General features: G+C 43.0%; 1 protein-coding gene across 14 annotated transcripts in view; it reads right to left on the bottom strand.

The window, feature by feature from the left end:
* Window positions 1-24547, bottom strand: part of ADCY2 (adenylate cyclase 2) — a 289765-nt gene extending 265218 nt beyond the window's left edge. For 5 of the 14 annotated variants that reach the window (XM_059694683.1, XM_059694688.1, XM_059694690.1 and 2 more), the window contains exons 1-2: window positions 23964-24546; window positions 5883-6080 (exon numbers count right to left, since the gene is read on the bottom strand). In XM_059694683.1, coding sequence (XP_059550666.1) covers window positions 5883-6080; window positions 23964-24194 — 429 coding nt within the window. In that variant the 5' untranslated portion in view covers window positions 24195-24546. Of the gene's footprint in view, window positions 1-5882; window positions 6081-20102; window positions 20267-23963 lie in introns of all 14 variants that reach the window. The other 9 variants (XM_059694687.1, XM_059694692.1, XM_059694689.1 and 6 more) reach the window with 6 other exon arrangements.
* Window positions 24548-27225: the final 2678 nt, after the last annotated feature.

Raw genomic sequence — 27225 nt, 5'->3', positions numbered from 1 at the left:
ACTAAGAGGAAATGGATTTGTCTTGTTATAAATTCATTAAATAAAATGGCATCGAAAAGCTTAGGCTACACAGATGAATGAAGGACATTACAACAATGTGCCAGGCAGGAAAGGCTTACTCAGTGTCACTAAGATGAGTGTGATGGTGCCCACATCTTGGCGTTTATGTGGGGATAAATGAGGTTCCATGGGGAAAGTGCTCAGGGCAGGGCCGGGCAGGAACAGATGATGCACGTGCTGGTTGCTTATACTCTACTAGTATGTTCTGCACCAGAGATGTTAACAGCTGGGATCTACACTGAAGCCACCTGGGCAGCGAAGAATTAACCTGACCCAGACAGAGGTCTGGGCTTGCCCTGTGCTCCTGGGACATCATCCCTAGGCCCCTGGAATGCTCTGCCAGACAGGAGTGCCTTTGTTTGGTCAGAGACAGTCTAAATATGATTTATGATGGGGTCTTAGGGCCATGCAGGATCTGTTCTGCCTCCAGAGGGCTGGAGACTGCAGGTGTCAGACCAGCATCTGTGAGGCTAGAGACTAAAGGTCAGCCACGCAGGCAGTAGGTGATTGAGCCCCCAAAAAATCTCCAAACAGAGAAGGGCCGCTGAGCTTCTCGGGTAGGCAGTACTCCCTGCATGGTGACATGTAACATTGTCGAGAGAGTAGTGCTGTGCGTGACTGCACAGAGAAGACAATGAAAGCTCCACACTTGCTAGTTTTCCTACCCCTTCCTTTGGCTGATGTTCATCTCTATTTTTTCCTTGTAATAACCCATAACTGGGAGGATAATGGTGTTCAGTGAGTTCTGTGAGTCCTTTTACGAAGTTACCCAACCTCAGGGTGGTCCTGGGAACCCCAAACTTGCCATTGGAGTCAGCAGTGAGGGGTGGTCACGTGTGGATGGCCCCTCTGTCTGAGCAGTGGGCTCACTCCTGCATTTTTTTTTTTAATCACAATAGTGTTAGTTTAACCATCTCCTACGGGGAACCACGCCTTGAGCACAATCCCTTAAGCACAGTGAACCTATTATAACACTTCTGGAAGTGTTCACTGAGGGGCCTACATCTGTGGTGCCAATATTAAAAGATGCCAGGCTTTTTGCTAATGTTTGCATATAATTTCATTTTAAATCTGCTTGCCTACGGAATGGAGCAGCTGTGGCCAGAGGCTTGGGCAGTATTTGAAGCTCCAGTGGAGGAATGGGGCCCAAAGTGGCCCTCTTCTGGATGGATGTGTGAGCAGGTCCACAGTGTGAGGCAGACCCCTGCCCAAATCCCCAAACATAGAAAAAGTGGCCAAAAATAGCTGCAACCTGCCTGGCTATGGCACTTCTGAGCATCAAGCAGACAGAGCTGGCCCAAGGCACAAGCAGGGCTGGTCACCCCACCTGCAATGTCATCTGGGCTGAGGCTCCACATTTAGTCTAGTTTTGCCCAGGGCCCTGGCTGCATAAGGAAGGCAACATCAGGGGTAGGATTATGGCTGTGGGCAGAGGGAGAAAATCCCACTCAATAGGAGCCTGGAAGTAGCAATGCCAAAGCTCACAGGAGCAATTAACGCTGAGACATTTAGCCAACAAACTCAAGTCCTGTGAGAAATCAATCTTAAGAAAATGAAAATAAAATGACTATGGAAAAGGTATGTTTAATATGCTTACAGGCATTTTTTTAAAGCATCAATATAAGCAAAATGTATGTCATAAAACCAAAAGATGGGCAAAAACGGAAAAAGCAGATACAAAAGAAATTCAACAACAACAAATATGGAGATGACAAAATAAAGTCATCCATTAGGGAGACACTGAGTGAGCAGCCATGGGTGCCTTCTATTGTAGTCTACTCTCATAGGTGCAAAGACACGACAGTGAAAAGAATATCACTGCCCAGGAGTTTATATTCTTGCAGAGGATACAGTCAACAGACAAAATGAGAGAATATGATTTGAGGTGCTATTGAGGTGCTATAAATCCTTGTCGGTACTATGGGAAACTGGAGTAGGCTGAGGTGTTGCCCAATGGGGTGGCATCTGAAGGTCGGGAAATGCTGCTCTGAGACAGGGACCCATGAGGTCAATGAAGATAACACAGGAGCCACGCTGCATGGGGAAGAAGAGCATTCCAGACAGATGGAGTTCCTTATCCTGACAAACTGATTCTATTAAACTACTAATCATAGAGCAAACATTTTATTTCCCGTGAAATTATGGATGTTCTAATTATGTTGACAACAGGTCTGATGCCACTCGCACTATGCTAATCCATTCAGTATCAGCAATCCTGGCTAATACATGTAGACAACACAATGCCTGCAAATAGAGTGAATTCAGGATTTGAAAGGGAGAAAATGTTAATTATCTGGAGATGATGATACTGTCTATATAAATAAACTGAGACCCTTAGACAAATGAACAGAGCTAATAATAAGAGTCCAACATAAGAGATCAACATAAAAAGCAGAAGTACCCTTATGCAAAGATATTAAACAGAAAAGGGAATAATAAAAAAAATGCCTTTAATAAAACCACCAAAAAAATATAGGTATCTAAGAACAAGTCTAAGGAACATTACTACTGATTTCATGAAGTAAAAAAGTCTCGGAAGGACATAAAAGAAACCCAGAATCACTGGAGAGACATGCCATGTCATTCTATGGAAGGACTAGATACAAAATTATAAAGAACATATCTCTGGATGTTTTTCGTAGTGTCCTTTTATTATTTCCTAGTTGTTAAATATCTTTCAGAGCAAAAAATAGGAAATGCCATATAATTTAAATCCAGATCTTGGTGGAGTTTGCACTGAACATGACAAGCTGATTCTGAAATTCATACAGAAAGTAAGCTAAGAAAAGTCTAAAGAATAGGAAAACAGAAGAACATGGAGGGGCTAATTGCTCTTCCAGAAAGGAGGCTTCTTATAAAGTAACTAGAGGCCTGATGCACAAAGATTCGTGCAAGAATAGGCCTTCCTTCCCCTGGCTGCCAGCACCGGCTTCCCTCTGGCACCTGGGACCCGGGCCTTCGCTCTGGCTGCCACCTCCCGCCTTTGCTCCATGCCCAAGCTGCCTCCTGCCTTCACTCTGGGTCTGAGCCGCCTCCCGCCCGCTCCAGCCAGCTCTGTGGCCGCTGCCCAGAGGCTGGCCCTTGGCAGCCAGCTGGGGCTTGTGGGAAGCTTGGCTTCCTTCATCGCTGGGGTGACGAAGGAAGCCAAGTGTCCCGCCCAGTCCGGCAGGCTCCGTGGGTCCAGCCGACGCCGCCATCTGTGTGGCAAAGGGCGCCACCATCTTTGTTGTGGAGTGATGGTTAATTTGCATATTACCCTTTTATTAGTATAGATAGCCTTAAACCAAAGTAGCATTGGTTTGAGGAGAGACCAGTGGGTCCATGCCACAGGCCAGCAAACCAAGGCTCTTAATCCGTCTCCTTCTTCTGTTCTGTGTGTGCCAGTGTGAAGGTGGGAGGGACCGTGGACCATGTGCACCACTTAGGGCAGGAGGGGAGGCCAGAGAACAGGGTACATGATGAAGAGAGGCAGCGCTGAGGCAGGGAAGGCACTGGCCTGGGCATGGAAGTGGGTGCCCATCCCTCCAAAGGTGAGAGTGATAAGGAGACTGACCCCTAAAGCCTCTTCAGGGAACTGCAGGAGAGGAAAGATGCAAGCATGGATTCTTGTGTCCACTATGACAGTGTTCTTTAGAACCAGAGAGACCAACCTGAGTTCACTTACTCCAGTCCTCAACCTTTGCAGAAGAAACTGAGGCCCAAACATGGTGGTGGTTTAGCTGAGATCATGGGCTCTCTCCATCTAAAGCACACCCGTGATGCTCTTTCCCTCACCCTGGCACTTGAACCCTTTAGTCTGTTCCCATGTTGAGTCTCCCTTTTCTTTTGGTCTCTACAGCAATTCTCGCTCACTGGTTCTCTGCTCCCACAAATGGTTCTTCCTCTATCCATTCCTGGCTCCTATTTCTCTCCTACCCCAACTCTTGAGTCCCCACCAAGTCTGTGATAACCCTGTTGGTGCTCAATTCACTCTCTCCAGGGTGGCTACAGAACCCCATGGCTTCAATGACAAGCTTGAAGCTAGTAACTTGTACATCCATATCTGCAGCCCGGACTTGTCTGTGCTCTGGACCATACACCACCTAATTTAGAAGTCAGCAGGATTCCCCCAGGTGGCAGCCCATTAGTCAGAATACACTCTCCTAAAGACAAAACATCCTCCAGTGGAGCCATTTTCTAAGCCGAGAGCATCACTAGGTTCAACACAAAGAACCGCGAGTTTCCCAACAGGTAAGGAAGCAACCTTATTGATATGATGTGTTCATGTTGATACAAAATCAGTATCACAGAAGTCTGTCTGTAAGAACAAAGGTCCAGTGATTGAGAAATAGTTCAAGGGCAAGTACTAGTGTTCGAGAATTAGAGGCACAAGGTAAGGCTCCCACCCCAGAGGGATCCTGGAAAAACAGGAAACTCAGAGAAGCAGGAGCAGATGGTGTGAGGTGTAAACCCAGACTTGTCCATCTACAACCAGCGACAAGTGAGACCCAGGCCCATCAATGGAAACTAAAGAGAAAATAAACAAATGGGACTACATCAAAATAAAAAGCTTTTGCACAGCAAAGGAAACCATCAACAAAACAACAAGAAGACCCACTACATGGGAAAACATATTTACCAATGATACCACCGATAAGGGTTTAATTTCCAACATTTACAGGGATCTCATGAAACTTAACAAAAGGAAGATAAACAATCCAATAAAAAAATGGGCAACGGACCTAGATAGACATTTTTCGAAAGAGGACATACAGAAGGCCGAAAGACATATGAAAACCTGCTCAAAGTCACTAATTATATGAGAGATGCAAATCAAAACGACAATGCGTTATCATCTCACACCTGTCAGAATGGCTATCATCAACAAATCAACAAACAACAAGTGTTGGAGAGGATGTGGAGAAAAAGGAACCCTTTTGCACTGCTGGTGGGAATGCAGACTGGTGCAGCCACTGTGGAGAACAGTATGGAGCTACCTCAGAAGACTAAAAATGGAACTCCCATTTGACCCAGTGATCCCACTACTAGGAATATATCCCAAGAAACCAGAAACGCCAATTAGAAAGGATATATGCACCCCTATGTTCATAGCAGCACAATTCACCATAGCTAAGATTTGGAAACAGCCTAGGTGCCCATCAGCAGATGAGTGGATTAGAAAACTGTGGTACATATACACAATGGAATACTATGCTGCGGTAAAAAAAAAAAGGAACTCTTGCCTTTTGCAACAGCATGGATGGAACTGGAGAGCATTATGCTAAGTGAAATAAGCCAGTCAGAGAAAGATAAATACCACATGATCTCACTCATTTGTGGATTATAGAGAACAACATAGACTGATGAAAAGGGACAGACCCAAAGACTGAGAAACAGCGATCAGGCTATCAATCCCCAGAAGGAAAGTAGGGGAGGGCGGGGGTAAGGGGAAGAGATCAACAGAAGGACTTGTATACATGTATATAAGCCAAACCAATGGACATGGACAACGGGGGGATGGGAGCATGAGTTTGTGTGTGGGGGGGGGGAGGTTGGGGGTTAATGGGGGGGATGAGGACACATTTGTAATACCTTAACTAATAATAAAAGAAAAAAGAAAAAAAAAAAAAGAGACCCAGGCCCATGCCCTGGCTGCCAGCAGGTCTGATGACTTAAAATGGGCATCAAATGACTTCAGGCATAAGGTCACCATGAAGAGAATTACTTCAAAAGACTTTCTTCTAAAGGTCTCTTATTTGCAGTCCAGGGCCAAATTTACAGAATTAAGTATGTCACCAATCAGAGCACATAAAGAAAATGTAAAAGCCATTTTAACACCTTACCTGGTCCCAGGGAGAGACGGTGCCTCCGAAACACATGAACAGGTAGGCCATGGCCACAAGACAGATCCAGATGACCACAGAGAAGAGGCGGAGCAGCTTCTTAAACACAGACTCGATGCAGGCGAGGATGAATATCGCAAAGAAAATTGCCAGGGCAGTGGGAACTGTTATTAAAAACGCCACGTGGTCTTCCACTTCCTAACAAGAAGAAAAATATTGCAAGGTGCACTTTAGTAAAACTGTGGAAGCGATGATTTATGTTATCAAAATCTCATCAACATTCATCAGTGTCAAAATATATTGGGTTTTAAAAATTATTTCAGAAGTAGAACAGTTTGAACTTTTGAAAATGTAATTTTCCTCTTAAATAAGCCATGTTTTTCTATAGAAATATCCCAGTATTCGATATTTAAAGTATGCAAAAGAACTATGTAATCAAAAATAAAATTTCCCTGAAAATGGAGAAATAAATTTTATTAAGAAGTGAATGCAAGAATACATAATCCCTGGATAAAATAAGACAACCAACTTGACTGCCTGCATTACAGGATATAAGAAATGGCCTGACCATAGAAAATGAAGGCTTGCAAAGGATTTGAAATCTTTTATTTTTAAAAATCTAAAAATGATCTCAGTCTCTAAAATGATGAGCTCTTATTTTAATGCATGGTGATTAATGTTTCAACGGGATCATAGGTTAATAGAATAGGGACAGAAAGTGCTAAATATAGAGGATGAGAGAGCGGGAAATACTTCGAAGACTGTGCTGTTTTGCTGGTTTCCTTCCCCACCTCTCTTGGGCTCTAGTAGCAAAAAGAAAATGGACATTTATTAATAGCCTCTTACTAATTCATGATTTTAGAGTCCACATTTGCTCAATAATCCTCATTTTCTATACATCTCTTTCTAGCTCCTTCCCAAGGCACACTATTTCAATTCTACACAATTCAACACAATGTAAGAGACAACAAACTACCACGCTGGAACTTGCTAGGAAAAGTGTGTACTCTGGAGAGAACACAATTCAAGATCTTAAATCCTCATCCAACATGTTTAGTTACCAAAACACCCAAAGGAGTTTCAATTAAAAAAACACACCCTATGGCTGGGACCCTAAGAACTTCCATTGAGGTTTTAGAATTTTTAAAGTTAAAGTAAAAGCTGAGACTTATGGAGCAGCTCCTTGAGCCTAGTGAGCCCCTCCTGTTTTCTGGTTGCTCCCAGGTTCACTCCTCCCATGAAGCTTCACATTAGGTATGGCCCCATCCAGATATCAAGCCATTAACCACGGAGCAGATCAGCCAATTAACCACACAAGTCCAGAGTCCAGATAGACATGGAGGAGGAAGAAAGGCACCCTTGATGACTTTATTTCCCTTTCTTTCTCACAATTATATATGCGTCAAGTGATACCCGGGAACTTGGCAAGTATAACAACCATAGGAAATACTAATAGATAGATTTTTGTGCTAAGCACTCTTACATATAGTAACCTCTTTAATAACTACAACAACCCTATGATGGGGCACTGGTGTTAGCAATACTCTACAGGAGGAAAACCGAGGCACCAAGAATGAAAATGAGTTGCCATGGGTTAAGCAAACAGATGGGGGAGAGAGAATCAGAGCTCAGGACAGGGATCTGGCGGGGGGTCTGTGCCAGCCACCACCGCAGTACTCTGCCCTCTAGCTCTGCAGAGATGATGAGCCACACCAAATGGAGTCACCAGCCCTAGCATGGCCAAAAGAATGTATGTTTCCAGAACTGGCAGGAGACAAGAGGATTAAATGTGATGTTCTTATTCTCTCCCCCATTGCTATTTTTGTCCATGATTAAGTGTCTAAGTTGTACTCCTCCCCTCAGACACATGTTACAACCATTGCAAAAGGGTATCAGATATACACCAGGCTGCCAGAGCTCCCCTGCACTCAGACACGGTGAACCAATGTAAGCATGGACATGACAGCATGCCCTCTGGGGATATCAAATTTGAGATTATGATCGCTACACACATGGAGCTCTGAAAACCTGTTTTATTTTAAACCTCCCAAAATGAGCTTAACTGAGCTATGGGCAGAAAGCTAACTGGGGAATAGCCAGGACAGCTGTTTTCCCAGTACGACTTTTCACTTACTTCATTAACCCAGTAGGGGAGAAATCATCGTGGATTTTATTGCCTCTTATTTCTCCAGAAAGACTGAAAATGGTACAAAAATATGCATAACTGTAAAGTGAAAATTAGTAGGCAAAGGAACTGAAAGATTGTGATAGAGTCCTCCCAGGAAGTGGAGGACATACCTATAGGCACTTTCCCTGCACTTCTCTTAAAAGATCTGTGAACACAACAAAGACCCAATGGCCTACTACATTGGGTACAGTATAGGGCAGGGGTGGGCAACCCCTGGCATGCGTGCCAAACATGGCACGCCAGTAACTTTTGCTGGCACACGAAACCCTTTCTTATAATCTTCCATTTACAATTTTTTTTTCTTAATATCGACTTTTATATTTTTCAGATAAATTCAGTGTAGGTGCATTTTAGATAAATAATTTTACATAACAAGTTATCTTAAAGACCACAGACATGGATTGACGAGAGAGGGGAAGAGCGATTTCTATGCCTCTGCCTTAACTCTCCCTGCCTTCCGAGATCCGACCAGTGTTTTGGTTTCATCCACATATGCTTGTGAATCTTTGTTCTCAGTGATGAATTCTGTTAAGTCTCATAATAGGAGTAGCCTGACAGATGAAAGTAGTAGCATATCTCTGAAGGTCACAAAATATAAACCTGATGTAAATTCTCTGTCATTAGTGATGCAGCAGCAAAAGTCCCACTGATAATATCAAACAGAGTCATAAAGTTTTCTGTCGGGCTATCAGTGTACATGTATACATTAAAAAGTATTTTTCATCATCATATACTGTGTTTTTGTCACTTGAATGAATTTTATTATTTCTTCAAGGTTCTTCACATACATACACCTTAAGAGATATCAAGTAGGCGTAACATGTTCTCAAAAAATTAGGGTTGGCACGCAGAAGAATTTTGAGTCAGAGATTTTGCTGTTTTTGGCACGCACTCACAAAAAGGTTCCCCACCCCTGGTATAGGGCAATATAGGGTAAGGCTTGATATTGTGCTGGCTTGAACCATGGCAGTCTTTGCCTCACTTTTTTTTTAATGTCAGGGTCTTCATCACTGAGAAGACCTCTGTTAGACACAATGTACCCGGTGTGTAGGTCCCAAAATCTTTTCAAAGACCCATCAAAGTACCCAGATTTCTTGAAAAATTAAAACATCCAAGCTTTTAGGGTCAACGGTTACATACATCTTCATGCTAACACATTTGTAAACTATAATTGTGAATATATTTTTAGGGAGGCAGGAGCATAGGAAAGCCTCTGAGTCACAATGCCATCCTAGGGGCTCACCAGATGCCTGGCATCACCAGGTGAATCCCACACCCCAGAGGACGGCCTTCCTTCAGCTTCAGTGTCCCCCACCTAGGTAGGTGATAGGATTGTGAGATGGCCAACGGCTTCAGATGGTCAGCAGCTGCTCATGAGGCTGTGGCCCTAACCACCGTAAACCCTGAGCCCACAGAGAGACAGGGGCTCTTCTAGAAATGGAACAGCCATCAATTTATTCTTCATTTGCCTTTGAACTCTAACTCTGAGCAAGTTTTAATATAGACTTCTCCACAAAATAGAATCTTTTATAAGAGTGTCAAGGAGAGTATTCATTAAAAAATGTATAAGCTTATAAACTACATTCTTTCCTAGTTTCACTGTTGGCATCATGCATTTTTCTTAAGGCTAAATAAATTGAATAAAGGAATGCCCTCAGACCTTGAATGACACGGCCCTCCTCCCTCTCCTATTCCATTCCCTGTGGACTGAAAGGTGGATGAAGCCACAAGGCACACCCCGTGGCTGTTTTCTTCTGGAGTAGTTGAGTTTTCAAAATTCAGAATACAGAGCAAACAGAGTTACTTAAAATAAAACAAACTAAAACATTCAAAACATTGTCAATCTAAATAAATATGTTTATGTACCCTAATCCCTTCTTCCTTCATTCAAAAACTAAATGAAATGTGCTAAATTGCTTTTATTAGTACTAAAATGCCTTTAAAATATGCCTTTAAAAAGATAAAAAAATTACCATATAACACAAACTGAATGAAATGTATTAAAATGCCTTTAAAAGGGAGATGTCAAGTATAAACTCCTATAATGATAATAGGTTCCTATTACTCTCTTTGATCATTTTATCCTTTCTTTTTCAATGCATTTTCTGTTACTTTTGGATGGCTTCTAATTGCTAGGCCTATTAAATACCCATTGCTTTTATTTATTATGTGACAGCCTCTTTGTTTCTTAGAGGCTTTTTCATGGATCAAGGGATTATCTGTATTTTCATTCTTTTCCATGTGCATTTTTTGCTTTTTGTTAAACAGAACTATTTTTCATTTAGATAGTAAAGAGCACTGTAATGTAAAACACTGCTTTTCTATAAAAAGATATTTAGTGAAGTGCTTTGAAGTCCCAAGACTGCAGGTAGCAACCCATTACTTACTGCTGTGTCTCAGGGGGAGCTCTGGGCCTCTAGCCTACGTTTTCACGTGAACAGCAGTATGAACATTGCATCGCTAGATTCAACTCAATCCCTATCAAAATACCAATAGCATTTTTCATAGAACTAGAACAAATAACCCCAAAAGATTTTAGAAACACAAAGACCAAGAATAGCCACAACAATCTTGAGGAAGGACAAAGTTGGAGGCCTCACATTACCTGATATTAAACTATACTATAAGGCTATAGTAATTAAAACAGACACATAGATCAATGGAACAAAATAGAGAGCCCAGCCCACTAGTGTTGCTCAATGGTTGAGTGTCCGCCCATGAATAAGGAGATCACCAGTTTAATTCCTGGTCCGGGCTTCAGACTCAATCGCCAGTAGGAGGCATGCCAGAGACAGGTGATTGATGTTTCTCTCTCATCAGTGTTTCTATCTCTGTATTCCTTTCCCTTCCTCTCTCTCTAAAATCAATAAAAACATATTAACATAAAGAGAGCCCAGAAACAAACCTACACTTATGTGGACAATTATTATATGACAAAGGAGGCAAGAATATACAATGGAGGAAAGATAGTCTATTTCATAAACTGCATTGAGAATATTGGATAGATACATGCAAAAGAGTGAAAATAAACCTGCTTACACCATATACAAGAATAAACTCAAAATGAATTAAAGATTTAAATGTAAGACTCAAAACCGTAAACCTCCTAGAAGAAAATATAGGCAGTAAACTCTAACACTTCTCTTAGAAATACTTTTTTCTGATATATTTCCTCAGGCAAGGGAAACAAAAGAAAAAATAAAGAATGGAATGACATCAAACTAAAAGTTTTTGCACAACGAAGAAAACCATCAACAAAATGAAAAGACTACCTACTGAATGGGAGAACATATTTGCCAATGAGACATCTGATAAGGGTTAATATGCAAAATGTATAAAGAACGCATAAAACTGAACACCAAAAACCAAACAATCCAATTCAAAAATGGGAGAGGACCTGAATAGACACTTCTCCAAAGAGGACATACAGGTGGCCAACGGACATATAAAAAGATGCTCAATATCAGAGAAAGGCAAATTAAAACCACAATGAGATATCACCTCATGCTTGTTAAAATGGCTATCACCAATAAATCCACAAGAAGTGTTGATGAGGATCTGAAAAAAAAGGGAACCCTCCTACACTATTGGTAGGAATGCAGATTGGTGCTGCCACTCTCAAAAACAGTATAAAGAATCCTCAAAAAATTAAAAACAGAAGTACCTATACTCCAGCAATTCCACTTCTGTGCATATATCTGAAGAAACCCAAAATACTATTTCAAAATGATATATGCACTCCTATTATGTTCTTTGCAGCATTATTTATAATTAGAGGTCCGGTGCATGGAAATTCGTGCACTGGGAGTGGGGTATCCCTCAGTCCAGCCTGACACCTCTCACAGTCCAAGAGCCCTCATGGGATGTCCTACTGATGGCTTAGGCTTGCTCCCCACAGGAGCTCCCTAAGCTGTAGTCTGGCCTCCCTCTGTGGAAGACGACCAGCTGATCAAGGGAAGGCTACACCCCTATCACACTTCTGCTGCTGCCACTGCCAGCCACTGCAGCTGCCTGATCCTTGGCCCTCGCAGCCACCGCGGCTTGTCTGAGCCTCGGGCCGGCCCTCGCAGCAGCAGCTGCCATCCGCTATCTGCCATATGCAACGTGCCTGAGCCTCAGACAGCCGCTGCGGCTTTGTCTAGAAGGACGTCTGGAAGATGTCCACCCTAATTAGCATATTACCCTTTTATTAGTATAGATAATCAAGCTATGGAAACAATCCAAGTGCCCATCAATAAACAAGTGAATAAAAAAGCTGTGATACATATATACAACAAAATATTACTTAGCCAAAGAAAAAGAATAAAATCTTATCATTTGCAGCAGCATGGATGGACTGACAGGGTATTATGCTAAGTGAAATAAGTCAGACAGAAAGACAAATACCATATGGTTTCACTTATATGTGTAATCTAAAGAACAAAATTAATGAACAAACAAAATTAAAACAAACCCATAGATACAGAAAACAAGACTGATAGTTCCCAGAGGGGAGGGGGTTTGGAGGACTGAGTGAAAAATGTGAGTAGATTAAGAAATACAAATTGGTAGTTACAAAATAGTCACGGTGAGGTAAAGTACAGCATGGGGAATATAGTTAGTTATATTGTAATAACTATGTATGGTGCCAGGTGGGTACTGCAAATACTGGGGGGATCATTTTTAAAATTATATAATTGTTTGGCCACTATGCTGTACACCTGAAATGAATATAAAATAATATTGGATGTCAACTGTAATTGAAAAATAAAATTTCTAAAAAAGAAATCTTCTCTAAAAGAACTTTTAAGAAATTTAAGTAATTCTAAAAAGACCATGTGGTATGAAAGATGAAAGTGAACAAATATAGTGGTAAACACCTTGGCACAGCCAAACACACACTGTCTATCTGAAAGAATAATAATAAGTGTCTAATTTCTAAGCATAAAAAAAAAATTAAAATATTTAACAATAACAATAATAAATCAGGAAAATAAAAATACAGATAAAGTGTTTCAAAGTTATTTAATTAACTAGGTGTCAAGAGTGACCAACTTTTAATTTTTGTTATGATAAAATTTCAAGGGTGACCACCAAAAGAATACAATGAAATATATAAATCCCAAATGATCAGAGAAAAAAAAATGAGAGAGAGAAAGAAGTAAACAAAATCAAGCCAAACAAAACAGCAATAAAAGAGTAAGGAGAAGAAAGAATTGGGACAAATAGATATCAAAGAAGTAAAATGGTACAAACAAATGCAAATTTATCAATTATCACAATGAAATAAGTAGTTTGAACTTGCCAATTAAAAGGCAGATTCCTTTAAAAATATATATATATATATATAATTTTTCTTTATTGATTAAGGTATTACATATGTATCCTTATCTCCCCATTGTCCCTCCACCCCCCCCCCCCAACTCAATGCCCTCACCTACCTGGTGTCTGTGTCCATTGGTTAGGCTTATATGCATGCATACAAGTCCTTTGGTTGATCTCTCCCCCTTACCCCCACCCTCCCCCATCTTCCCCTACCTTCCAAAACTGGATTATAAAGCAAAGCCCAACTATGTGCTATTTAGAACAGACAGAATTAAGCAAAAAGACACTTGCCCTGCTGGCATGGCTCAGTGGTTGAGCGTCAACCTATGAACCTGGAGGTCATGGTTTGATTCCCAGACATGCATGCCTAGGTTGCAGGCTCCATTCCCAGTGCAGGGTGTGCAGAAGGTAGCTAGCTGATCAATGACTGTATCTCATCCTTGTGTTTCTATCTCTCTATCCCTTTCCCTTCCTCTCTGAAATCAATAAAAATATTTTTTAAAAAGACAGAAAGATTGAAAATAAAAAGATGAAAATATGCTAGTTTAATATCTTACAAAATATGCATTAAAGAAAAATAAAATTAAGGATAAAGTAAAATAATAAAATGCTCAATTCCTGGGCAATTATAACAATTTTAAACATCTAAAAACCCAATAAAACAGCCTCAAAATGTATAAATCTAAAATGTATATAACAAGAGGGAGAGTAAACTAATGTACCAAGAATAGAAGAGTTCAACATCTCCATCCAACTATTGATAGGTTGAGCAAACAAAACAAAGCAAATAATGCAAAAGATTTAAATGTCACAATTTAGCAAGCTTGTCCCAATTGACAAATACAAAATTCCAAGCTAATCTAAGGAAAAACAATATTCATCTCAAGTGCACATGGAATATTTTTAATATGTACCAAGAATTTTCCAAGAAGAGATATCATAGAGACCCATGTTCTTGGATCATGGTGATTTTAAATTAGAAGTTTATATAACAAATGCATAAATTAAAATCGCCACTTATTTGTTGGATAAAAAGAGCAACTCTAACTTTTGGATTGAAAAGTAAATCATTACATAAATTTAAAAAAATATTTAAAACAATACCTATCTACACTTGTCATGTACTTGAAGAAAAAATGGATCTTGGGGGGAAATTGGTCATTTTTAAAGTTGAGTTGAATTATCTATGCTCAATTTGGTTTTGGTTGGAGTTAAATTTCTCAGAAGCCCTTTCTCTGTATGGCTCTTAGAGTTGAACAGATGAAGAATTTGTGTGGTTCTCACCTAAGGTCTTCACAGTCCGATATGGGCATCACAGAGCTCCAGGCAGGCTCCAGCTGGCCCTCACTCGCCCCTGCCCCATATCCTGGTCTTCTACCCAAATGTTGCCACTGGTGAACAGAGGCCCAGCAGACACTTGATGGCAGAAGCTCAGAAGTAATAGCTACACAGAAGCACAGATTCTCAAAGCCCTTTCTATTGAGCCCCATTTGAGTGCCTGGCCATGATTGTCTTCACAGATTGCTCTCACTTTTTCACTCAAACCAGCACTTTGTGAAGACTTGTTAGTGATTCTGCAAATAATTATTCTCCATTTGAGAAACAGTAGCTGGCTTGTTACTAAACCCCAGAAGGGACTGAATATTGACCATGGATACCAAGTCCCTAGGCAATCTGAGATGTCAGTCGTTAACAGAATGTTGTGTAGCCCTCTAGGCAATAAAGCTGGGTATGCACAGAGGCATCTCATACACAAGTGGAGGTGGAATGAAAGTATTAGGGCTCAGATAGGTCTGAAGGCACAAGTAAATCGAATGAGCACATGATACGTAGTCAGTACTCCTGCTACACCGTCTCCTCTTTCTAAACTTGCACCTAGTCCTTGTAGAAAATTGCCTAGGCCTGAGGAAATAAAAATCCAGCTCTGGATTACAGCTGGTTCTGCATAACACACTAGGGCCACCTACAAGGAGGCAATTAAAGCACCATAACTCAGAGCCCCTTACATGTGTCATCTTCTGGAGAACCAGCAACCATCCCTAGCAAGCTGATTATAATTGACTTCTTCCATGATGGAAGGTACAGCACTTTGTTCTCACTTGAATTGAACTTTCCTGCCCACAATGCTTCTGTCCAAACCACCATGGGAATTCACTGATCTTACCCTTTTCTGCATCACCCTAAAGCAGCTTTCTTGATTGAAGGCGGGAATGACCTCCTGAAGACTCAGTTACAAGGCCTGCCTGTGGACAACACCCGGTGGAACTGGGAGAATGACCTCCAGGATGCAGTAGAGGCTCTAGAACAGCAACCAATGCATGTCACTATCCTCCCACAGCCCACGCTCATGGATAGAAAAACAATATAAATTCTCAGCAATGAATCAATATATTCAATATAGATACTATTAAGATCCCAATAGAGTTGTCTTATATGGAGATTGACATAGGTGATTGCAAAGTTTATATGGAAGAATAAAAGAATAATCAAAAAACATTTAAAGGAGTTGCATGTTATTTGCCCTGATTAATATGAATATTTATCATAAAGCTTTAGTAATTATAATCTGTGTGTTTGTGTGCGCAAGTGTGCAGTTTTACCAAGGGGAAAAAAAAACAAGACAAAACTTGAGCAATGAAACAGAATAGATAGTCCATAAAAACCATTGATATGTGGGAATTTGGTGTGGAAAAAGGAATAACTAAAATGGATCAGTAAAAATTCATTCTCCACAAAGAAAAAATATGGAAATTGATCTTGATCACAATCTCACACCACATATATATCGGACATATGTGATATGTATTTATATGATATATGTGTGTGATAAAATGAACAAAAAAAGAGAATAATAAACAGCAAGTGTGATATGAAGCTGACTTCTGAGGGTGGGCAGGGGAATGGGATAGGTGCAGCGTGTAGACAGAAATACATTTCTGGAAGTACTCTAGGCTGTACTGGTCTCATGAGTGTTTATTTCAGCATGAATACATATATGAGCCAGATAGAGATGAATGAGGATTTGCTCAAGAATAAAAAATTAACCACATTAATCAAATGATAACTTCCATTCTGTTTACCTAAAAGTCCAATTCCAAAGATTAGATGTTACGTATGTTTGAACTAACTGCAAGTCAATGATAGGAAAGAATTAGACATTAGATCTGCCATATGTTTGAACTCTATTAACATTTCTTCATTATCTCTTTCATTTGCATTCACCTGATCTCTTTGGTCTCTTAATATTAAACATCAATAGCTTTTTATTGGTCCTAGTAATAAACTAGCCTAAAATGTTGTGTCCCTTATAATGTTTATGGGTCACTAGTAGCTTTAAATCTTAATTATTTTGCCCTCTATTTTTATATAACTGTACAAAATAATACAGGACATTTAAAACACACATACAATCCTGGCTAGGCAGCTCAGTTGGTTGGAGCATAGACCTAATATGCCAAGGTTGTCAGTTCAATTCCCAGTCAGGGTACATGCAAGAATTAATTAATGAATGCATAAATAAATGGAATAACAAATCTCTCTAAATAAATAAATAAATAAATAAATAAATAAATAAATAAATAAATCACACACATACTAATACTTCATTGGTCTTTGGGGATAAGCACATAGGAATGGAAGCCAGCATCTCTGATCTCTGGCTGGCCCTAGCTCTAATATCTCAACTTCATTGTGTCTGGTAGACAATAAAGGATGTTGGTAGAAATAGGTAGAGGTTCTAATTTGAATATCATGCAGTCAGGGGTCCGCTCACAATAGTGTTGATGCACTATCTTCTGTAGGACAGTGACCCTAGAGACTTGACTTATTTATAGGCTCTTTCAGACCACAATAACCATTTGAGAAATCTCAGGAACTTCAATGACCTAAAAACAAGTTATTATACTTTATATTTGATGTTTCAAATGCAATAAATTGTTCATATAACCTATTGAATTGTGCTAATCATTGAAGATTCCCATTTCAATAACCAAGTCTTTTTAAGTGACTTGGTTTGACTCTAAGATAAAACTGGCCATATGCATCCCTCATAGTCATGGCCCAGGTCTGCATTCTCTTTCTCTCTTGTATTGGCATCATCATTCATTCTAGGACCCTGGGCAAAGTCAGAAAACTGGTTGGCAAAGCTGCTCCCAGTGGTTTTTCAGGCTGAGACTCCTATTACTGTGTCCATCACTCTGTCACCCAAATCTGACTCCTGGGAATGAAAGTGTAAACCCAAGTAAAACAAAGGAACAAAATTAATTATTTGTAACATTGCCAGCAACAGTTGGACTAATGAAGGCTTCATTCGAATCTCTCCTCAGATCCCCTCCTTGTGATTTTTATTATGTCCTTATACAAAGAGGGCATTGAAGCAACATCAGTGAAGTTTTAATTTGGGCAAATGGACCAAACACATGAGCTAATTCAACAACCCTTTCTCTCCCCACAAATGCACCTGCTGGTACAAACCAGAACTGCTAGGTATGTGTCACTTCTCTAGTTTGACACTGAGGAATCACACGGTAAATATCTTATATAACATCAAAACTAACAAAATTGAAAAATATGAACATCCATATGAATGTCAACTTGGCAAGAATTTTACTCCTGCAGAATGTTAAATTATGTCAAAATGTGACTTTTAATTAAACAATCTATGCTGCTGTCTCTTTTTTTAAAAAACTCGGTTATATGCACAACATATATCATATAAATAGAAACACATCCCCTGTGCTTTCATACCCAGGTTTAAAAATCCTAGAACTCAATTAGTTTTCAATGAGAAATACAGCTACAGGAGACCTTGACAGGAAAACCCCCAAGGTACAAATATAAGAAAAATAACCTACATTTTGGGGGTACAGTAGGTGTCCATCACTGTGCTAAGTGCTTCCATGATCTACCTCAATCCCCAACAGAGCTCCCTGATCCTAGGGATCTTATTCATTTTATTTCACAGGTGAAGCAGCTGAGGCTAGGGCAGACACATTAATATGTCAGGAACACACATTAAGTGGCAAAATTGAGACTTGGATCCAGATCTATCAGCAAAGTTTTGTGCTCTTAATCAGTAGGCCACACGCTGGAAAAGACAGCTGCTGGGGAAAACATACCTACACCATAAATTACGAGTGTTAATTAAGCACCTGTGAAATGGTTAGTGCTGTGTTAAATATGGGGAGTGCTACACTTCTTCCCTTAAGAACTAACAATTAGTTGAGGAGACGAGACGGATTTACAAAACTACCCTGCACGTCAGATGACAGTAATGTAGTGGTTGATTCCATATAGTTCATAAGCTTTGCCGATGTCAGAGGCAGAAACCAATGCAGACAGGGTGCTCAGCCAAGGCTGCACTGTGTCAGCTCTAGAACTTGATCTTGTGCCCATGCCAATATCAAGTTCTAGAAAAGATGAGTGTACCAGTAGGTTGGATACAAATACCTGGCTTTGGCCAACAGTTACTGATGAAACATACCAATTAGTACAACCATAAACACCTTTAATGGAGCAATAGATCAGCTATAACTGTGCTGTTATCTCTTAAATAGAATGTTTGATTTAAAAATATCAGTGAGTTGCACAAACAGTTCAATTGAAATGGATTTTACATGCCGCAGTCTTTATGCCAGGGACTGCTCAGACAATAGAGGCAAAGCCACAAACGGATACTCTGCTTAATGGGGAGGACACTGGGAATATTCAGCAAAATGAAAACAAATGATGCCCCACCTCAGTGAGTTCATTGTAAGGAAGCATCTCTACCCAGATTTTTTAACATTCAAGAGAATAAAATGGACAATGACTCCCTTACACAGAATGAAGGTTGAGGATGTCCACATCATTATGAAATTTCAACAAGAAAACTGATTTTGTGCCAGGGCCAGAGATGGGCATTCTAGACCTGCAGTGAGCTCTAGAAAAGTTCACCCAGGAAAAGTCAAACATGCTACACCCGGTGCCATCATCACTGGTGCCATCACTGCCACCGCCATGGCATGACCATGAAGAAATGAGCTCACCTCTTTTGGTCTCAGTTTCCTCATCTGTAGAATGAGAGCCATTCTAGCCCTAACACTATGTGGCTATGTGTTCTTCCATAGCAATAGGGAAAATGCAGGTACAGACGACCCACTAAGAACAATAGTTCCCGGGGGCATAGTCTGTGTCAGACATTATTCTAAGTGCTTCACATGTACTAATTTGGACCATCACATTAGAAGACAGGTATCATTGCATTTACAAACAAGACAACTGGGACATACAGAGCTTAAACAATTTCTCCAAGATCACAGAAAGGGACAAAGCCAAAATGCCATGCAGATAGATGCTCTTAACCATTACAGTTTCTGCCTTTGTTAAGTGAAGAAAGCAAGGTACTTTAATTATGCACTTTAATATCCACAGGATGCTTCCAAAGTTGTTTCTTGCTAGCCCTCTAAATTGCAATCACCTTTCTGCAGAAAATTACAGTTTTCCTTTTCTTTTGTTTATACCACAAGTTAAAGTAAAAATAAAAACTAATGAATTACTGGTTGTAAATTACAAATACCTGTCAACTAAGATTTTCCTGAATGTATATAAATGCTCAAAAAGAGTTATCTTTAGCTACCTCTACTCCAATCCCTAAGAACAGGCACTATTGCCTTCATCCCCAGAATTATGGGACTAGAGAAAGTATGCATAGACTTTCCTGCTCCTTAGAAGATGACAGGCATATTTACCTGCCTTCTCCAGTGTTCCCCCTCCCAAAAAAGGGCTAAAGGATTGACTTCTTCCCATTGGCATCCTTCAACTGAGGCTACTGAAATGTTGTCTGCAATAATAAAGCCAAGTTCATCCTACAGTGATTGGGTTGGTAGGTTTGGGAAGAATTATGATTCTTTCTCTATGTATAGACAAAAGAAACACTGATTTATCAGCCTCTAGAAAAACACCAGATACTGGAAATTTTATTTGTAATAAAAAGTACTTATGGTTATCATTGTAAAGATTTTACACTAAATCACAGTAAAAGTGAAGAAAGCAGATCATTTCTCAGTGAAAATCATTATTTATTCAAAGTACATACATATTTCATAAAAGTATACTAGTATACCCATATGGCTTTCAGCATCATACCAAAAAACACCCAGAAATCTATTATATTGCGGTATCTGGCCTCTTAAAACTTATGGGAATAAAATGTTTCCATTCTAGTTGAAATATTGACTATTTCTAGTTACAAATTTTAGCCAAAACAAACCTGGCTAGAGCCAGCTGGTATTGTGACAAACAAACAAATAAAAAATTAAACCTTTCCTAACAATGACTGGCAAATTTTGAGAAAAGCTACCTGATTCAGAACATAATAAAAGAGGGAGGATTTACTTCTGAGAAAGGATTTTCTTACATTTCATAATAAGAACCAGCCATAGAAAACAAAGTGACATCATAAGACTTAAGACTACTTAAGGTTTGGTCATATAATTCCCAGTTTTCCAAGGCTAGGGGCAAAGTTTATTTTGCTCATCATATCCAGTACTACCATTAAAAATTTCCATGATAAGCAATGGAAAATATTCTCATATTATTAAACAGAATATTAAAATTCTAGACATGCTATCATGGGTTCTATTAACTTTGTTTCATGTCTAGATAATTCTTAACAAATATGGAGTTAAACCTACTTAATAGCTTTTTATGTGGCAAATAATTAAGCAAGATGGTGAAGTTTCAATTCAGAACTTATTTTTACAGTATAATACAAATACTTTGAGGATTAACTTTATGATGCAGAATCATGGATTGACCATAGATTGAATTTAAGTGAAACTAGGTTTTGAATAATGTCAGGTAGAGAAATACAAAATCAAGGCAATGCCTCCTTTTTCCTTTTTAGTAGATATTTCCAACCGCTTTGTACAAAGGCAATTAAATATAGCAAAAAAAGAAAAATCACTGTGTTCTGGAATGATGCTAAGATCATTTTGCAATCCAAATGTTCTCAGATCTATGGATGTGCATCAAGAATACTGCCAGACTTTTTCTACTACAAGAACTGATGGAAATCAAAATCAGGCAGATTCATGGGAAAGAAGGAATCTATCCAAGATTTCAGGCAGCAAAAATAGATCTGCTGAACTCCTGAATTACATCACAGCCTAGCTATTCTAGTACAGTGCTGGAAGGTGGACACCTGGGCCAGCCCCAAGCAGCTGTTTCGATCTCCTGAATAGATCTCTCAGAAGCCAGGCTCTGATCAGCCTGCAAAAGTTAACTCAACCCTATCCATGCAAACACTGCTCTATGTTAACACCGTCCCATCTTCCAATGGTCCTATCCCAACCATCTTTGAATATCTGGACATATTTTTGGAAAGAGAAACTGCTGTTTATGACATCACTAAAAGCAAAAGAGAAATAAACTGTTAGGAGCTCAGAACTACCCCAGTCCCTCCTGAGGTCCAGTTTCAGAAGACGTGCGCATTCCTCCAGGATTTCCCACTTTCCCCTGCAGCCCGAGTTCCCACCTGAAGTTAGCCTTCCCACCAGCCTCCCAAAATCTGGAATGTTTCTGTGCAGTTTGTCACCTCGAAGGCAGACCATGGACCAGGTACAGCAAAAGAATGGGATCCATCTGGACCTCCGCCTGGGCTACAGCCATGCCATGGGAAGTGCCCATTTAGTGCTGAAAATGATTTAGCTGAATGGCAGGAAAGTGTGAAAATAATTGATTGATCAAGGAAAAGTAAAATCGCCTGTGTAAACTTTGCAAAAGGAGACCACTCAAGCATTTGCACCACTTGAAACTGAACATGACGGAATTCTGTAAAGAACCACAAATACAAAGATCAAGAGGTCAGAGAAGGGTGCTTTCAGCTCGACTCCACCGAATCTCTGACTGACCCATTCAGGAACATCTATACGAAGGAGGTCAAATAAATTAGAGATCTATGTCATAGCAAAAACAAACAGAAGTATGAACTCCCCAGTTGTCTTTAAATATATTAACGGTGCTATAAATAGGCCATCACCTGCTCCTCCTTTTCCGCTTAGAAGAGAACAAGCCAGAACAGGTTTGCATTACAGCTTCAACAGAATCACCAGCAGCTATGTCCTGGCAAAACAGATTTCCAGAGGAAATCTGACGTGTTTTCTTCCCTGAAAGTTCTGGAACAAAAAGGAGATGCTTTTAGAAATGCTGCTTGCCAATGAGGGTGTCTCTCTCCGAGTCCTTTTTGGCCCTAAAAGTGGTGAAGAAAGATAATGATGCCACTCCAGGGAGCACTGGAGGCTGTGCTAGTTATAAGGGTGTGAGACCTGCTTGAACCCACACCCAGGACGCAGGATCAAAGGGCGCTCCCTGCTCTCTGCTTTACCGGGTAAGTACAAGCCAGTTGTGATATGTGGCATCATGATCTCTCCTACACTCTGTTTTTAATTTTGACCTCCCTGGATTTCAGCAGAAGACAGCACCCCTTCACCAGTGTGTGGGGGGAAAAGAAAACTCTAATTTGAAAGAACCCTATGATGGCAAGTTTTCCAATGCATAACGTTTGAGCACCATCTGGCTCAGGATATCAGAAGCAAACTGCCAAGTACCAAAGACAGCTATTTTGCACACTGGGTGAAACATGCACAAACATCTACTTCTTTGCTCAGTGGACACAAATGTGGTGCATATTTATAGTCTAAGCTATATACTGTATGTATATATATAAACACTTAGTGAAGACATCCCCAGATCAACCACTGTCCCCAAAATATCTCACTGGGTAATCGATGCCTAGCACAAACATATTGAAGGAGGTGCAAAAGTTTTAACCACACAAACAGAAGGATCAGTGACAGGAAGTTTACTGCCATCTACAGATTTTCCCTCGCTGCTCAAGGGAATGAGCCAAAGCTTTCTGCTTGAAAAAGACAAATTGGCGAAATTGACATCAGCCGTTGGGCCGCACGGTGCTCCTCCTAATGAAATCCACGTTAACAAGCGCTAGTGCACACAGTTAACTACCTAAGGCTCTAGAAATGGGAACGCAGCTCGCCTGATACTTACAGGCTCAGAGGATGCAGAGTCACAACCGGTCAACACCCCATCCCTTTCTGTCTAGGGGACTAAATACATACAGTTTTAAAGGCAAAGATGTACGATAATATATTTAAAAACAAAACACTTTCCTCATTAACCACTTTCTCAAGGCAGGCTTTTTACAAAGTTAAGTGACACCAATTCAAACTGAAACAGCAGCTCAGGAGGCAGGCAGTGGCCCCGGAAGCGGGCTGATTCGGAGAGGGACGCATCGGAGCGGGGGTGGCAGGCAGCAGCCCCGGCGCGGAGTACAGCGGAGTTTGCCTGCGGGTTCGCGGGGAGGGGAAACGCACGCGCCCGCGGTCCACCCGGGGAACACCCTGGCAACTTTATTTCGGGCAGAACCGTCCAAGGAAACTTTTTCTCGTGCCCGCAGCCCTAGCCAGAGCCAGGCCGGCCGCGGGCAGGCAGGAGGGGCAGGGAGCTGAGAGGGAAGGGCGGCTGGGCGCGCTGGGTCCCTCTCCTCTCGGGACCAGGAATGCGCGGGGCAGGTCCCGGGGGAAGCCACTCACCAGCTGGAGCGCGAAGAAGACGGCGAGCAGGGCGACACAGGCGCCCATGACGATGAGCAGCAGGAAGACGATGAGCGGGTGCTGCTGGCTCATGCAGTAGTAGGACTCATACAGCCAGTCCCGGGACCGCTGCAGCCCGTCGCCGTCGCCGCCGCCGCCCGCGGCCGCCGCCGCCACCGCCTCGGCGCGGTCCCGCAGGTAGCGGCGGCGCCGCATCGCCTCCTGCCACATCGGGGCGGCTCGCGGGGCGCCGGCCGAGCGAGCCCGGCCCGGGCTGCGCCGCCCGCTCGCCCGCCGCCGCCCGCTGCCCACTCCTGCGCCGCCTTGGCCGCGCCGCCGCCCGCGCCCCGAGCTGCGTGCCGGAGGCTCGGCGCGGGCGGAGCTCGGCGCCCCGCGTTGGGCGCTGGCGTGCGGGCGAGGGCCGGGTGGCGGCCTCGGGGGCAGCTCCCGACGCCGCCGCTGCCGCCACCGCGCGGGAGGGAGCGGGTGCGACCGGGGGCCCTCGGCCCGCCTCTCCTCACTCGGCGCGGCGCAGCCTGGCCTCCGCGCACCGCCGCCCCCCGACGGCCGGGCAGTGTGTAGGGGAGGCAGGGGGCTGGCGGAGGGGAGGAGTGCGGGGAGGGGGGAGGAGGAGGTTGGCACCGGCCGCGCCCCACCCGGGTGTCCCCTCCTTCCGCCCTCCCACACTCAGCCTCAGCGCGGTCCACCTCCTCTCCACGACCTCAGAGCTCAGCTTAGGGGTTCCCTCTTCCTGCCCCCCCTCCCCCCACTCCCCACTGCGCTCAGAGCACTGCGGGGGCGCCTGGCCTCCTCTCCACTAGCTCCCAGCGTCACGGGGCTGGGTGTTCCCACCCGCCGGTGCCCCCAGCCTCTCGGCGGGCTGCGGGGGCTGGAGAGGTGCTTCCAATCTTCCCCGCCACCAGGGAGGAGACCCCCCCATCCTAGAATAGCCCCTACTCAGAGGAGCGCGGGGACTCCTCCTTTTCACTATCTGGGGGCACGAAAGAGGGTTCTACTACCCTGCCCCCCCGCCCTCCTAGTGGGTAGGAGTTTCCCACCCACCTCTTCTATCTCAACACTGTGGGGTCGGCTTCCCGCGCTGCCACAGAGGGCAGGGGACCTCCCTGCGGGGAAGGAAAGGGGCTGGGGCCCTAGGAGTCCTAGGAGAACAGCCCCCAAATGCGCCATGGGGAGGTGAGGGAGCTCAGGACCCCGCCGCGTCCTGGGGAGGCAGCCACACTCGCGTCCTGCAGTTTTCAGCTAAAGTCACACTTTGGAGGTGCCCGGTGAGCTAGGGTTTTCTGTATCGGAGGCATAGGGGGAGCTCTCTGGCCGCCACGGTCCGTGGAACCCCTTCGGACCGGCGGGAACGGCTCGGAGCGTGGCTGGGCTCGGGTCGGGCGGGCTCTGGGATTCGCCCCGTCCACACCACCTGGAGCGACTGGACCTGGCGTGGGGAGGGGCAGCATCCCCTCTGCGCACTCCTGGGATAGAGATCACTGGCCCCGAGCGAGCGCGGGGTGACAGGGGATCTCATCGCTGCTCTTCCGCAGGAGCCCATCCTTCTGGAGGATGGATGTTTCGTACTCAGTGTTGTCTGACCTGAAGACCCGCCAATCTCGCCTCCTCCCAAAGCCTAAGGAATGCAAGGCGCAGCGACCCTCCCCATTCCTGCCACCGACAAACAGCCCAGGGGGAGTTCCTAGGCACTGTTGTCGCCCCCTGGAGACCCCCAGGGCTCAGGACTCTGAGTGCTAGCACACCTACTGCCACCTATTCCAGAGCTGCCCGGTGGCCGCCCAGGTTGTCCTGTCTTTCTCGCCGAGCAGGGATATCTGATCCGGGTAGCTGTGTGCCCGTGGCCAGTACCCAGGCCACTCGGGGAGAGGGGACTGCGAGCCTTCCAGGGGGGTATTTTTAGCAGCAGTTAATGTCTGTTCTGCCCAAGGGTTATGACCAGAGAAAGGCGAACCCGTGGAGGTGAGGGAGAGTAGGGCGGAAACAGAAGAGGGCTGTGCTCAGGAGCGTGCCATGGTCCTGCCCCACCTGGTCCAAGACCTTCCCTCCTGCCAAGACCGGAAGAGGAGACATGGGGGGAGGAAATGGGTGGCAGAAGGTCCTCCCAGTGCCTCCCACAGCCCATGTTCCCACTCCCCACCCAGCCCTAGTGGTAGAATGAAACTAATCTGTTGGGTTGCCTGAAGCTCCCCGACAACCCTTGCTTGCCTTTGCTTTTACACCATCCCAGACTATCAACTGTAACCAGGAAATCTAATCTCAGCCTTTCCTGCTGGTCTAAACTCACCCACTGGGCTCAATTCTTTCTTTTGGGCCAGGGGATTCTAGGAGTTTGGTGGTTCTGAGAGCAAGCTGCAAAGACAAATCACACTTAGAAACTTCCGGAACCTACTCTCACCTAAGAAAACAGTTGAGTGGGAAGTTGGCCATACTTTCTTTAGTGTGGATTCTCTTTATTTCTTCAGCTCTGCCCAAGGTCTTCCTGGGTTTGGTAAACCAACATTAATTTTAGACTGAAATAAAGAATATAAAGAAACCACTTATTTGAGGAAATAGAGCTCCAATTCAGGAGGCTCAGATTCAGGCAGCAACCTAAATTGTGTTTCCCCAGACAAAGGGGAAGCTGGCTTCTGCTGGCCCAGGTTTCCAATTATCCAAATCTGTACTTCTGATTGGTCTGACTCTCACAGTCCTGACTGGTCAGCATTATATTTGGTTGTAATGGGACAGTTCTCATTGGGCAGGCAGGTCGTAGTCCGTTGGTCCAAAGAGGAAACCAGAAAGCTCTTTACTAGTATCATAGTTTTCAGTGAGGGAAAATGAGCAGGGCATGGTGCAGAAGTCAGGAATTCAGTCTGAAGTTCTTTCCTGGAATGTGGGAGAAGACCCTGTCAGCAATGGCTGCTACTTTTATTATTTATAACATTTGGGTCCTGAGTAGACTATCTGGATAAATTCCTTCTCTGGCGCATAACAAATGAATCTTTCTTCTCGGAGTCCATAGTTTGGGCAGAACTAAACATTTCCAGTCCTTTCCTGTTGGAACAACATACTTCTTCTCTCCAATTCTTGCTGCTTCTTCATCCCTTGCATTGATAAATGTCTGCTTCCTCCTAGTCAAGAAGGAAGAAAAAGTAAATAATCTGTAATTTAGGTGCCTGGAAAAAAGAAATGAAAGACTTGTGAGGGAAAAGTAAAGGTTTAATTAATTATTTGCTCTTTTGTTCTAGTGGGGAAGTTGGGT

This window comes from Myotis daubentonii, chromosome 4 (genome assembly GCF_963259705.1).
Source record: "Myotis daubentonii chromosome 4, mMyoDau2.1, whole genome shotgun sequence".
Classification (NCBI taxonomy): domain Eukaryota; kingdom Metazoa; phylum Chordata; class Mammalia; order Chiroptera; family Vespertilionidae; genus Myotis; species Myotis daubentonii.
The sequence above is the reverse complement of the archived record's forward strand: the minus strand, read 5'-3'. Positions and strand labels throughout refer to the sequence as shown.